Below are 13600 nucleotides of genomic sequence, written 5' to 3' on the forward strand. Positions count from 1 at the left end.
TAAAATTCCAGTTTGATATTAACATTACACACACATAAAAGCACAATTTTAAAAACCAACAAATAATGTAAACAAAAAACAAGCAAAGTTAATGTCATTTAAGGATCTTTCAAATGACATATTATTTGCTACATTTGACACACAGCAACATCTTCTAAAGTCAAATCCTCTTACTTTGTTAGTTTACTGAGGCTGCCTTGACAGAATCAATAGACTGAGTGGCTTAAGCAACTGGAAATTATTTTCTCACAGTTCTGGAGGCTGAAAGTCCAAGATCAAAGTGCAGGTAGGGATGCTTGCTGCTGAAACCTCTCCTCTTGGTTTGCAGGCTGAACCTTCTCCCTGTGTCCTCAGGTGGACTTTCCTCTGTGCATGGGCATCCTTTGTGTCTCCTCCTCCTCTTATAAAGACACCAGGCTTCTTATAAAGACATCAGCCATATTGAATTAGGGCCCCCACTCTCAAGATCTTATTTAACCATACTTACCTCCTAGAAGTCCCTATACCCAAATATAGTCGCATTGGACTTAAGCCTTCAGCATATGGAAGGGGGACACTATGCAGTCCCTAACACTGCCATATTTAATACATCAAGCAAAAAAATAGAAATTAATTGAAATCTGAGTAGAACATTGAGCTTTTAGTTGATAACAGAAGAGCTGTAGTATTTTACCACAGTTGACAAAAAAAAAATATGTACAGAAAAAAAGGAACTATCTTCATTTGAAAATAAACCTATGAAACAAAGTGAATATTTGTATTTAAGTTTAGGATTATGTAGGGAGTGGAGGAAAAAAGGGAAACCATCCCACATGTTCTTAGAGGATTTAGACTGAAATTTGAGTTATTGGCCAGGAGAGATAAGTGGTGCTCTAGGAGGAGTAAAATCTTTCAGGATGATGGAATTGGATTATTTTCTTTTTCTTTTTTTGCTTTTTTTTTACTTTTTAGGGCTGCACCCATGGCATATGGAAGTTCCCAGGCTAGGAGATGAATCAGAGCTACAGCTACCAGCCTACACCACAGCCACAGCAATGTGGGATCCGAGCCACGTCTGTGACCTACTCCACAGCTCATGGCAATGCCGGATCCCTGACCCACTGAGCAAGACCAGGGATCGCACCTGCATCCTCATGGACACTAGTCAGATTCATTTCTGCTGTGCCACAATGCGAACTATGGGATTAGATTATTTTCTAAGTCCTCTTACAAAGCGTAAACATTGTAGACTCTCTAGAACAAGGGCATGAGGAATATAAGACATACAAAGGTTGCTATACATTATTGCTCAGCAAGTAGAAATGACTGTTGCTAAGCATGTCTAGGTCTAAGGGCCAATCCAGTCCCAGGGCATCTTAGGTTATGAAAAAACAACCCTTTTGTACTCTTCCTTCTAGCAATGAGTGCACTTGAATCTTTACATTACTAAGGGAAGTCCCTCAAGTGCCCAGTTCCATAATCAAACAAGATATCCTCCAAGAAGATCTATGGCTTTCAAGGTACAGTCTACTTGGAAGTTTGATCTTGGCAGGCATTCTGCTGCAGGGGCCAAAGAGGAAGGCTAAGGTCAATTCTATAGCTAACAGACTCTGGGTGAAAGGGAAACAGTCACAAGGTATGTAACAATCCAGCTTTTTCTTTTTTGATTTACAGATATTCAAGACATGGTTGTTGTTGAGCTCTTATCAGTGAATAGCTCAACCTTCTGGAGGATTCTTTCCTATTCCAGAGATTTGCTTGGGGCTTTTAAGAGTCAAAACGGAACAAATTACCAATTGATTCAAATGGTTCCACTAGGTATAATAAGTGTCCTAAGAGACTGAACTATTTCTTATACTAAATTATTTCTTTGGTATATTAGCTCATAAGGGTTACTATTTGCAAGGGTTAAAAGTAATTCTTAATTTTATTTTCATTATGTTATGACTTGATTTTTTTTCCACTGGGCAAATTATTCCTTTAAATTTAAAACCAAAGCAGTACAAAGATAATACATTTATATTATATCTCTTTTTAATGTCAAGATTTGTATTTTCCTGTGTAAATAATTTGTATATCCTCTTTTAAATGATTTTATTTATTTATGTATGTATGTATTTATTTATTTTTATAGCCACACCTGTGGCGTATGGAAGTTCCCAGGCTAGAGGTTGAATCTGAGCTGCAGCTGCAGGAGTACACCATAGCCACAGCAACACCAGATTTGAGGTGCATCTGTGACCTATGCAGCAGCTTGAGGCAACTCCAGATCCTTAACCCACTGAGCAAGGCCAGGGATGGAACTCACACCCTTGGGGACATGATGTCTGCCTGCTGAGCCAGGAGACTCTCTTAAATGATTTTAAAGATCTCAAAGTCTTAGTCCTTCATATCCAGGGATTCTCAGAAATAAATGCTCTGAGCATCCATTGTATGTAATGAATTAACTTTTCTCCTATACATCCAAAACGATACTGGCTATATACAGTCCTTGAGAGAATTGAGAACATTGTCACTCAAATCACTGTGTTCTATAAATTTTAAAACCTCTGTTTGCATAAAATTCTCTCTTTTATGGTATGTTCTATGAAGTTTCCAACGTCCTTTCATAGAAACATTCATTACAATTAAAAAAAATAGGATAATCAAATAACAACCAATATTGGTTTCCTTAATCATTGTCATTTTGCAAAATGGTCCTTCACGATTTCTAATAACTTTATTTTCTAACGTCTCCAGGGGATGAAATGTTGAAAGCCCTCCCACTATTTACTATGGAATATAAGATTTTTATTTATTTATTTATTTGTCTTTTTTCCATTTCTAGGGCCACTCCTTTGGCATATGGAGGTTCCCAGGCTAGGGGTCGAATCGGAGCTGTAGCCACCGGCCTACGCCAGAGCCACAGCAACACGGGATCCGAGCCACATGTGCGGCTTACACTACAGCTCATGGCAACGCCAGATCCTTAACCCACTGAGCAAGGCCATGGAACGAACCAGCAACCTCATTGTTCCTAGTCGGATTCGTAAACCACTGTGCCACGATGGGAACTCCTGGAATATAAGACTTTTAAAAATTTAATCCATAGTTAGAGATCTCGTGGGGAAAAAAATCTTCCAAATTATAGGCTAATTGGGTCAGAGGGATATTAGTGGATAAAATTTTCTCCATAATCTTACATTATTTCGCATATAAGAATAAAAGGGTCAGGTGTAACTTGATAGTCCCTTGGTTTCCCAGGCGCCTGGAAAACGAAGGGAAGCCCGGGTTAATTTTGTGGCTAAGGCTACCTTCCAACAGGGTCTTAGTTGCGCCCCAAATCCTGCAGTAGTGGCACGGCTCCAGGTCACATCCTGCGTTCGGCCTTCACGGAGGGAGTGACGGTGGTAACGGTGCGGCAGGAGCCTGCATGTGGGTGCCAGCAGATCTCCCAGCTGCGAAGCTGCGGGCGGAGAGCCAGGCAGGCCGGCCGCGAGGGGCGGGCATAAGCGTGGCCGGGGGCGGGGCTGGCGGGCGCGGGAAGAGCTAGAGGCCTCCGCGCCGCGTCCACGGGGCGGCCGCAGCCCCGCCCCGTCCCGCCCCGCCGCGTCGTGCCGGGCCGTCCCGCAGCGTCCTCTCTGCGCACTCCTCGCCGGGTACCCGCGTGTAGGCGCTTGCCGGTGCACCCCGCGCACTATGGCTCAGCACTTCTCCCTGGCCGCCTGCGACGTGGTCGGCTTCGACCTGGACCACACTCTGTGTCGCTACAACCTGCCCGAGAGCGCTCGGGTGAGTGGCGCGGGCTGCCGGGGCGCACGGCGTGCAGCCTCCATGGCGGCTGGGGCTCGAGTTTCCTCCCGGCTTCCGCGGCGGCGACGGCGGCGAGCGTCGCCGGGGCCCTGCAGCCGCCGCGCCTTTGCGCAGGAGTCGGCCTCCCACCGCGAGGCGGGGAGGAAATGTGCATCCCCTCTGTCCCTGCCGATCCTGGGGGCGCCCGCTTATTTAGCTCAGCCCATAGCCAAGTTTGAGAGATGAGTAGGGAAGAAAAGGGGCGAAGGAGAGGGTTAAATCGTGCAAGATCGGGCTGGGGAAGCGGTTCCTGGGGCAGAGGAAGGGCGGGATTAGGGGACCTGGGGGTGTCCTTTGCAGATCCCTGGCCTTGGAATTTCTCTGCTAATCATTCTGACCACCCGCAGAGCATCGATACAGCCACCTGGTTAGCGACATATATTTTCCTTGGCTGTATTTTTTTCTTTTGCACATCCATGCGACCACCTGTCAGTTTTTAAACCCTGCAGTCTGGGAAGGATTGTGTGGTATATAGGAAGAAAGACTAACCGACAAGTTCTTAAGATCTTAGCTCTGATTTCGCCTTTTACCAGGAGAAGGAAATAAATATTGCTCACCTACTGCGTGCTCCATGTACCTTGAGTGAGTTCTGTCCCTGACAACAGCCTGGGTCCTCAGTGCACTTTAGGAGGAAGGGAGAAGTGGAGGATGTATGATTCTACACTTATGACCTTAAATGAATTGTTCTCCTTCTCCCATTCCTTTGGTTTCGCAAGGAAACTTACTGTGAAAAAATAACAGAAAAAAATATTTTAAGTCAAAGGTCTAAGTATCCAAGTCAGAAAAGCTGGTTATGGTAGTCAAAGGGAGGACTCTGCGGTCAAAGTGCCTTTCAGGCAAAGGCCTTCTGTTACTACTCCGTGACCTTGGGCTAGTTACTTAACTTGTGCCTGTTAGTTTCCCCATCTGTAAAGTGGGGCTGATAGTTGGATTTACCCAGAAAGGTTGTTGCAAGGATTAAAAGGGAAAAGGGTAGAGTCCCCACTGTGGCACAGCGGTATCTTCCATCTCTAGAGTGCTGGGATGCAAGTTCAACCCCTGGCCGTGGTGGCAAAATGGATTGAGGATCCGGTGTTGCCTCATGGGTTGCAGCTGCTGTGGCTTGGATCTAGTCCCTGGCCTGAGAACTCCATATTAGGTGGGGCAGCCAAAAGAGGAAGAAAAAAAAAAAAAAAAAAAAAGGGTGAAGGATATATAAATGCTTAGAGCTGTGTGTGACACATACACGTGTTTGCTTTATAGTCACCACCCAAACCATTTCCAAGCTTCATCACTTATAGATAGAGCTCTTGACCATGGTACAGACACCAGCCAGGGCTGCTGCTCATTATGTGGGATCATTGCCCCAATTAGCAGTTCAAGTGCCCATCAAGGGTCAGAACAATGTTTGAATTACTCATGTTTGCTGTGCACAGATGCTGTTAAAAAAAAAAAAAAAAAAAGGTGTACTCTTCCTGCTACTGTGCTTTTCTTTCCCACTGTACAGGTGTTTCCTTAGTCATGTTGAGAGTTAAGGAGACTTCTTGATCATTTGGCTACCACTTCCTCTTTGTCTTTGATTCATATTTTCCTTCCCTTTGCCTCTCAAATCTTCTCCTGATTGTTCTCTTGCACACCCTCTCTAGTCACCTTCATTTGAAGGAAATATTGTTTTGTTTGTTTGTTTGTTTTGTTTTTTTGCCATTTCTGGGGCAGCTTCCACGGCATATGGAGGTTCCCAGGCTAGGGGTCTAATCGGAGTTGTAACTGCCGGCCGACGCCACAGCAACACAAGATCCGAGCCACATCTGCAACCTGCACCACAGTTCACGGCAACGCCGGATCCTTAACCCACTGAGCAAGGCTAGGGATTGAACCTGCAACCTCATGGTTCCTAGTCGGATTCGTTAACCACTGAGCCACGACGGGAACTCCTTGAAGGAAATATTGTTAAAACCACTGCCATGTTAAAGCCAATTTTGTGCATGTGTGAGCATAAAATTTCAGGATACAAAATCCTCAAAAGACAATAATTCTTTACCACAAGATTCAAATATAAGTGATGTTTAAAGGTTGAAAATAGTAACCTATTGTGTTTTGGATCCTCTTCAGTTCCAAAATCTTATTACGTACCGGTAGGGTGCTGAGTAACATAGTAGAGCTGGGGAAACAGAGAACACACAGGTATTCAGATGGCCTTGTCATGGGTAGAGATGCTGAAAAGTGAGTTTGGGTCCCCTATGGTGAAAGCAGCTTTGCCTGGACCTTGCTGCAGACTGTTTGTTACCTGTGCCTGGAGCCCTCCTCTTTTCAGCACACAAACTCATCATCTGGCAGGTCTCATCCTAAGCAGCCCAGCCCCTCACGTTTACCCTTCGGCCCCTATCCCACCTCCACTTTTCTCTTAATTGCGAGTACCACTCCCACACTGCATTAAACTGTCCTGTGTAATTGTTGAAATCTTTTCCTAGAGTCCAGAGCCATGATCCCTTGACAGAAGCACCTGAGGCTGTTATATTTAGTGTTCTGTGTGCCAGGCCAACCACTTGGCACATACAGAGTTCAGTCAATAATTGTGGAACGAGCGAACAAATAGGGTGTTTGTTTTGTTTTGTTTTGCCTTTTTTTAGGCACACCCATGTCATATGGAGATTCCCGGCTGGTCCTATCAGAGCTACAGCTGCCAGCCTATACAAGAGCCACAGCAATGCAGGATCCTAGCCTCCTCTGCGACCTACACCACAGCTTATGGCAACGCCGATCCTTAACCCACTGAGTGAGGCCAGGGATCAAACCTGCAACCTCATGGTTCCTAGTAGGATTCATTTCCACTGCGCCATGACAGGAATTCCAAATAGGTATTTTAATAAATGAATATGGCACTTACAGCCACTATCCTAATAAGCATTCTGCTTATATAAACTGGTTTGATCCTACAGCAGCCCCGTGAGGTAGATGTTATTATCATCATTGAGAGATTACAGACACTGAGTCACAAAAATGGTAACTTGCTTATTGAGGGCCACCCAGAAAGGGAGTCTGGGGGGCAGGTTTCTGCTGCCCGCAGCCATGCTTTATGTGCCCTTCAGAGCCCAGAGGAGAGGCCTTGGAGTGAGTGATGCTTGAGCTGGATCCCAGCACAGGAGCGACAGATGGCAGGTGAGGAGGCAGAGAGGAGCATTTGGGGCAGAGGAAGTATGGCCAGGGCAAGGACTTAGAGGCGAGCAACAGTGCCTGGATCTGCAGGAGGTGGGGAGCTGCAGGGGAAGATACTGGAGACAGCATTGGCATTGGCTGCATATGGATAGCTGTGAGTGCCTCTCATGTCAGTCTCAAAGGCATCACCAGTGCCGTCCTGGGTTCACAGACTCCGAAGTGTCTGAAGCCAGGTCCTTAACCTATCTGTGTGGCTGTGAGAGTAAGGCCTGGGGCAGCCAGGAGATAGTGCACACGCCCTGTCCTCAGGCGCAGCCAGATTCCTGCCTACATGCCCAGGAGGAAAGAGGCTTGGTCTTGCCAGAACTAATTCTTCCAAGATTGGTCAGAAATCTAAGCTTGTGTGTGAAGTCTCTCATTTCTCAATGCCTGCTCATTTTCAAACACAGTGGGATTGTAGGGTGGCCAGATTTAGCGAAGGAAAATACAGGACACCAGTTTGATTTGAATTTCAAGTAACAAAAACATTTTTGGCATATGTGAGTTTCAGCTATTGTGTGGGATATGCTTGTATTAAAAAACTATCTGTTGTTTAGCTGAAAATCTGATTGCACTAGGTGTTTCCTATTCTGTCTGGCAGTTCTAGGTGGGAACCAAATATAATTTGTGGGCTGCAGGGCACCAATTTGCAGCCAATATGGAAAGTGCATGTTTATGAGTTGGGTGAGACTGTTGAGAGGGTAAGTTGCAGCTAAGGCCAGGAGAGGAAGGAGGCTGGTGGTAGAGGCCCTGTGCTATGAAGACTTCTGGGGTGACTCAGTATCATTTTAGGAAGAACTCCAAGAACCCAGGTCTTGGGACTAGAATAGAGCTTTCAAAGTCACAGACTTCCCACTTTTCTCAGCACTGCTGTTCTCTTATACATTTGAAACTGACAACACTTATGATTTGAATCCAGCAAAACCCAGATTGGGACTTGAACCCATGTGCCGAGACTTGAACCCAGCCTAAACCCAGATTGGGATTTGAACCTGTGTGCCGGGACTCGAACCAGCCAAAAGCTAGGTTGGGACTTGAACCCGTTTTTTAATTTAGAATTACTCACCCAGTGTCTGAACATACTGACATTCAGGTTCTTTGTGCCTCAGCACAGAAGAAATTCAGTGAGAGACCAAGTGATAGGCAAGAAATAGACTTATTAAGATAAGACATTTGTGAGAGATGCAGGCAAGCAGGTGAGGAGGCTCTGCCCAGAGAATTAGATGGGGAGCAGGAAAAGACTGCCTCTTCCTTTCCAGTAGACAGCAGACTTACAACATTAGCTCCTCCTTTGTAACTGGTAAGAATATTTGACCCTATGAGGTCAAACTAGGACTGTCATGGTGCTTGTTCAAATTGCAGAAGAGCAGCAACATGCACTAAAATATGTTGAATCATCTCAGGTTTCTGTATAATGAGGGTTTTCTACCTTGGAAGGTCATCTTTCCCTTAAACTCCTGCCCTTGGTCCTAAGGATCCTTATCTTGCTCAATTTGAATGTAGGCCATGTTTTATCTTTCACTTAATGACCTGAGGCATATCTCATACTTTTATTTGTGGTTTTATAGTTAAGCAATCCTGCTTCATTCTGATGGCTTTCTTGAGTGATTATTAACTTATAGTGGTCTCCCAAAGTTCCCTAGATTTCCTTCTCTATCTGTGGTCTCCTATGGGACTTCTACAACTACCTGTGTAACTATCCTACTCCATTTCTATCACATTGACCCCAGTTGCTCCTGTTACATAACCAACTCCTCTGAGAGGTAAGGGGCGTAGCTGTGGACGCCTTTGTTGGCAGCCCTACTGGCAAGAACTTCTTTCGTCTTGGGAAGGAATGTGACTCACTGGAATCATGTGCCCTTATGTTAATCGGTATTGCCAAGGGGTGAGGAGCTCCAGTTGTCCAAGGTTCAATAAAGAGCCTTGACCAGAGGCAAGTCTAATGGTGTGCAGTAACTATTGATGGTTTGAAATTGGCCCTCAGAGTATTTACAGCATAGAAACAAGCAGACGCTGTAAGTCAGGCTCCCCCCCCCCTTTTTTTTCCCCAAAACCAGCACATGACTGATAATAATAGCAGTACTTAAATTCAATTTACTTGCATGCCTACACCGCTCTAAGTGCCTGGGGATTTGTATTACACATGGGATTTACATCTGTTAATCCCAGGGCACTGGTTCCTTGCAGACAGGATGCAGTGTGTATTTTATTATTTTATTGTCTGTGGTACTTTGTACCTCAGGGTGACTCAAGACATTTTTGACTGGGTCTTTTTATGACTGAATGAAAATCCATATAACATATAAGTCAATAGTTTTCAGTCATCTCTGGGTTTCGGGAATCCTGTGGGGCCCCACCCTGTCCTGTAGGCTTGGAATTTCTGGGTGGTTTTAAGAACCATGGTTCACCTGTGGTTCTGACTCACCACCAGGTTGAAAGCTTTTAACACGCAGTGTTGACTTAATGTGAGTCTGTTAACCTTTGTCAAGGGCACATTGACCTTTGTCAAGGGCACATTGCATTGTCTGGAGGCACAGTATCGTCATTTTCATTAGCTCTGTGACAGAGAACATGTTTGACATATTTTCCTTTTGACAAGGAGCCTTTGCTTCTCCACATTCATCTTGTGACACTTATAACCCCACCCCCAGCCGCAGCCATGTGCCCTCTGGACTTGGGTGGCCCTCTCCACTCTGGATTCACCCAGCTAACTGGCCCCATCTTGCAGGTGTCACTGTGAACATCACCTCCCCAGGGAGGCCTTCTCTCATTCCTCTTGCTGTTTCTATTCTCGCTTCCCAATTTGTGCCATTCCACGCTCCCAAAGCCTGGCATGAGTTAGCATCTCTAGAAGAAGGGACAGGCTGCTCCGTGTGTGCTCTTGGGACACTGGTCAGTCTCCGAAAACCTGGCATTTGGTGGTTGTTGAGGATCAGAAGATCCACCAACAATCAGCAGAGCATTTATCTTTGGTTTGCTTCCAGAGGCTTCCTCTTTCCAGCTGCCCCAGCTTTTCTCATGGAGGAAAAGAAGATACTCCCTGTATCTGATGGAGGCTCCATGATTCCTCCTATAGATCATCTGCTGGTCCCCATGTGTATTTCTCTTTGAGACTCCCCTGGGTCAAATAACAAAACTAAAACAAGTCAGCAAGGACTTCAGTGTCCTTTATTCAGAAAAAAAAACCAAAAACGAAAAAAACAGTCCTTGGATTGGGGGGAGTACAGTGGCCCCACATGCAGTGAGGCGCTCTTCTCCAGGGATTTGGTGAAGATTGTGTTTGTAGAGTGTTAGAAGAGGCAAATGGAAATGGGGCATGATTGGCTAGGAGGGAGGTGATTTTCTGACAGGACAGTAGGTCCTATTTTCCAGGGTAAGGTTAAGTGAGCTAAAGCTGATGTGGGGAGTTGTGATTGGTGTATGTTAGGTTCCCTTGTTAGGGGCTTTCTATAAGTACATGATGACTTAGGTTTAGATTTGTGACAAGGGCTGGGCCGACAGGGCGGCCTCCCCTGTATATGAATTAACATCATCAGCTGAGATGGGGCCTTGCTAGCAAGAATGGGCGGAGGAGGGATGTAATGATAGAGTGGTCATTGTGTTTATCCTCTGGCAAAGAGTTTACAAAGATTTGTCAAGTCTTAATGATCTCCAACCCATTAGACTTTGGCAGAAAGATTAATAATTGTCCTTGGTTGTATAATTCTAGACTGGTGGTATAAAAAAGACTTAGCAGCTACCTAAGGCTCACAAAGGTAGACAAATTGCTTGTGAAAGTGTGTTAGTCTGCAGAGCTTCACAGTTACTGAGATTACAGATTCCCTCCCAGCTGTCTCGTGAATGATTCCATTAGGTATTCAAGTCTGTGAAGTTAAAAATGAATAGTGGTTTTTATATTTAATCTCTCTTTTTTCCTTCCCTTTTTTACAGCTCATTTATAACAGCTTTGCTCAGTTTCTGGTCAGGGAGAAAGGATATGACAAGGAATTGCTCACTGTGACTCCAGAGGACTGGGATTTCTGGTAAGCACTTTTTTTTTAAGGTCTGCATATTCCCCCTGATTTTAAATTGTCATGCATAAAATTTTAATGCTCCCTCTTCTATGGAAGCAGAAAGTGAAATGTGAAATTGCATCAAAGGACAAAATGCCTTCTGTATAAAACTTTCATGTTTGATGAGTTGAAGTCCTTTCTACTTGAAGCTTAGACTTGCTTAATTAAATATGAAAATAAAGCTAAGAGCATAAGTGACTAATTTGGGTGTTTTTCCATGGTTTAAGTCTGCCATTATTGAGTTTCAGACGTTATAAAGAACTGTCTCTAAAATTGACATCTTTGGAGTTCCCGCTGTAGCGCAGCAGAAATGAATCCAACTAGGAAACTATGAGCTTGCAGGTTTGATCCCTGGCCTCGCTCAGCGTTGCTGTGAGCTGTGGTGTAGGTCGCAGACGCAGCTCAGATCTGGCATTGCTGTGGCTGTGGCGTAGGCCAGCAGCTGTAGCTCCAGTTAGACCCTTAGCCTGGAAACCTCCATAGGCTGCTGGTGCAGCCCTAAAAAGACAAATAAATAAATAAAATAAAATAAATAAAATTGACATCTTTTATAAAAGATTTTCTTTTATTGCCTCTCAAATATAGAACTATAGGAAAAGAGGAGGAAAGCATATTTTGAGTAAGTGTAAGTTAGGACATTTGTTTTTCTGGAATTTGGATAAGATATTCCTGTATCAGACGCTCTGCTCACTCATCTCCTGGCTTAGGAGTCTCAACTTGCCAAGACTTCCTTTGTCTTTCTTCCTTATTTAAACAAAAACAAACAACTGTCCTGTTAAACCACTTGAAAATGTTCAGTTGAAAATTAATAGTAGTCCTAAAACATGAAAAATACATACAGAAATCATCCAAAAGCGATAGTGTTACATTTATTATACATTCTCTCAATGTTTGGTTAGTCCTTTTTGATTTATCCATTTCAGGAAAGGAAGAAACAGAAACCTTTTACTATATGAAACCGATGATTCTGGATATTTTACTGTGGATCAAAGTAAATAATGCTTCTAAAATGCCCCCCCCCCCTTTTAATCCTCTTGGTCTTTGGTCGCTGTTACACCTTCTTGCTTTTATTATTCATAATAATGATTCTGTATCCACTTATCTCCCCAAATCCCATAAGTCTTTTACAATCAAGAACCTAAAACTTAGTGTTCACCTTTCTGTTAGCAGTTTTCAATAAGATGCCTAATCCAGAGGGCTAGTTCTTATTACCTGACCTAAACTGAGGCAGATTCTACAAAGTACAGAAAAGATTCTGGCTAAGATCTTAACTTGTAGACTATGAATGCATGTGTGTGTGTGTTTCATTTAATGGAAAACATTTGTACATTTTAACAGACATGCAATGATGTTCTTTTTTGTTTTCTGTGAGTTTTATTCCTTCTGAAAGTGCAAAGATTTTAGGTACTTCATGTGTTGTCCTTGGTTTGCCCACCTGACAGTTTTCCTTATATACTTGGTTCTGCAGAAAATGTTTAATTTTAGAATTCTTGGATAGTCTCACTTGTTTGATTAACATATCATTCACCTGGGTGGGAGAATCCCTTTTAGCATTGTGACTTTTTGAAAATATAGGTTATTGTTTCTTGACTTCGGTAAATAGGTGAATCCATTGGCAATCAGACTTTTCTATTTCAGTTGCAAGGGCCTGGCATTGGATCTGGAAGATGGGAACTTCATTAAACTTGCAGATAATGGCACCGTGCTCAGGTAATAACTAGTCATGTTCTGATTCTTTTCGTATGGGTTAAACAAGATTATTACTTGAGTCAGTCAGGTGTCAGATTATCTGGGTGCTGTGTCTTTGTATAAATCATTTGAGCCATTTAAATATAAATCTGGGAGCATTCGATTGAAAGATCTAGTTCTTTAAGTTTCGCTCATTAGAAATATTTGCAGGAAACAGAGAAACCTGAGTGACTTGCTTTCTCTTGTTGATCACTCCTGCAGGAGATCTTGGGAATTATGTTGTGTTAACCTGGAATAAAATATAAACTTTTTATTAAGGAAAGAGGAGAGACTGGATGTTGGGTAGAGGTTGGAGGTCTATGCAAACCTCTGTTTCTCCCTCCATTTATCCAAATTGGCCCCCATTCTATAGGACCCACGTTTTGTCTCACCTCCTTCCGAAAGTGTTTCTAAATTGCTCCAACCTTCATCAGTGTCTCCTCCCTCCTGCCCTTAGTGCTGACTGACTCCCTTTCCTGCCTCCTTTCAGGGTGGGTCCAATGCTTTGAGTGTTAAGAGTAAGGCCAGCAATTGAGAAGCAGCTGGTAGCGCTGCTCTGAGTCTTACAGAGGGTACCACAGAGTGAGCATATATTTTTCATCCAATACTGACAGTACAGCCAAGTTAACATGGCAGCCTTGCAGTCATGGGGCTGTGCAATTTATTATTTATGCTGACAGGATTGGAGGTCAAGGTGAGGATGCTCAGCACAGGTTCTTTGGTATATACTGTCCCTTTGGCACATCATTCTTTTTGCAGAGTACAAACTCACACTCTCCTCCAGACAGGCCCCTAGCTAGGGCAGGTGTGGTTCTGCTTCTAATTGTTTTGTAATT

General features: G+C 43.9%; 1 protein-coding gene across 1 annotated transcript in view; it reads left to right on the forward strand.

Annotated features, from left to right (window-relative positions):
• Positions 3474 to 13600, forward strand: part of NT5DC1 (5'-nucleotidase domain containing 1) — a 134774-nt gene continuing 124647 nt past the window's right edge. The window contains exons 1-3 of the mRNA XM_001928200.4: positions 3474 to 3750; positions 10915 to 11006; positions 12675 to 12746. Coding sequence (XP_001928235.1) covers positions 3658 to 3750; positions 10915 to 11006; positions 12675 to 12746 — 257 coding nt within the window. The 5' untranslated portion in view covers positions 3474 to 3657. The remainder of the gene's footprint in view (positions 3751 to 10914; positions 11007 to 12674; positions 12747 to 13600) is intronic.

Source organism: Sus scrofa, chromosome 1 (genome assembly GCF_000003025.6).
Source record: "Sus scrofa isolate TJ Tabasco breed Duroc chromosome 1, Sscrofa11.1, whole genome shotgun sequence".
NCBI lineage: Eukaryota > Metazoa > Chordata > Mammalia > Artiodactyla > Suidae > Sus > Sus scrofa.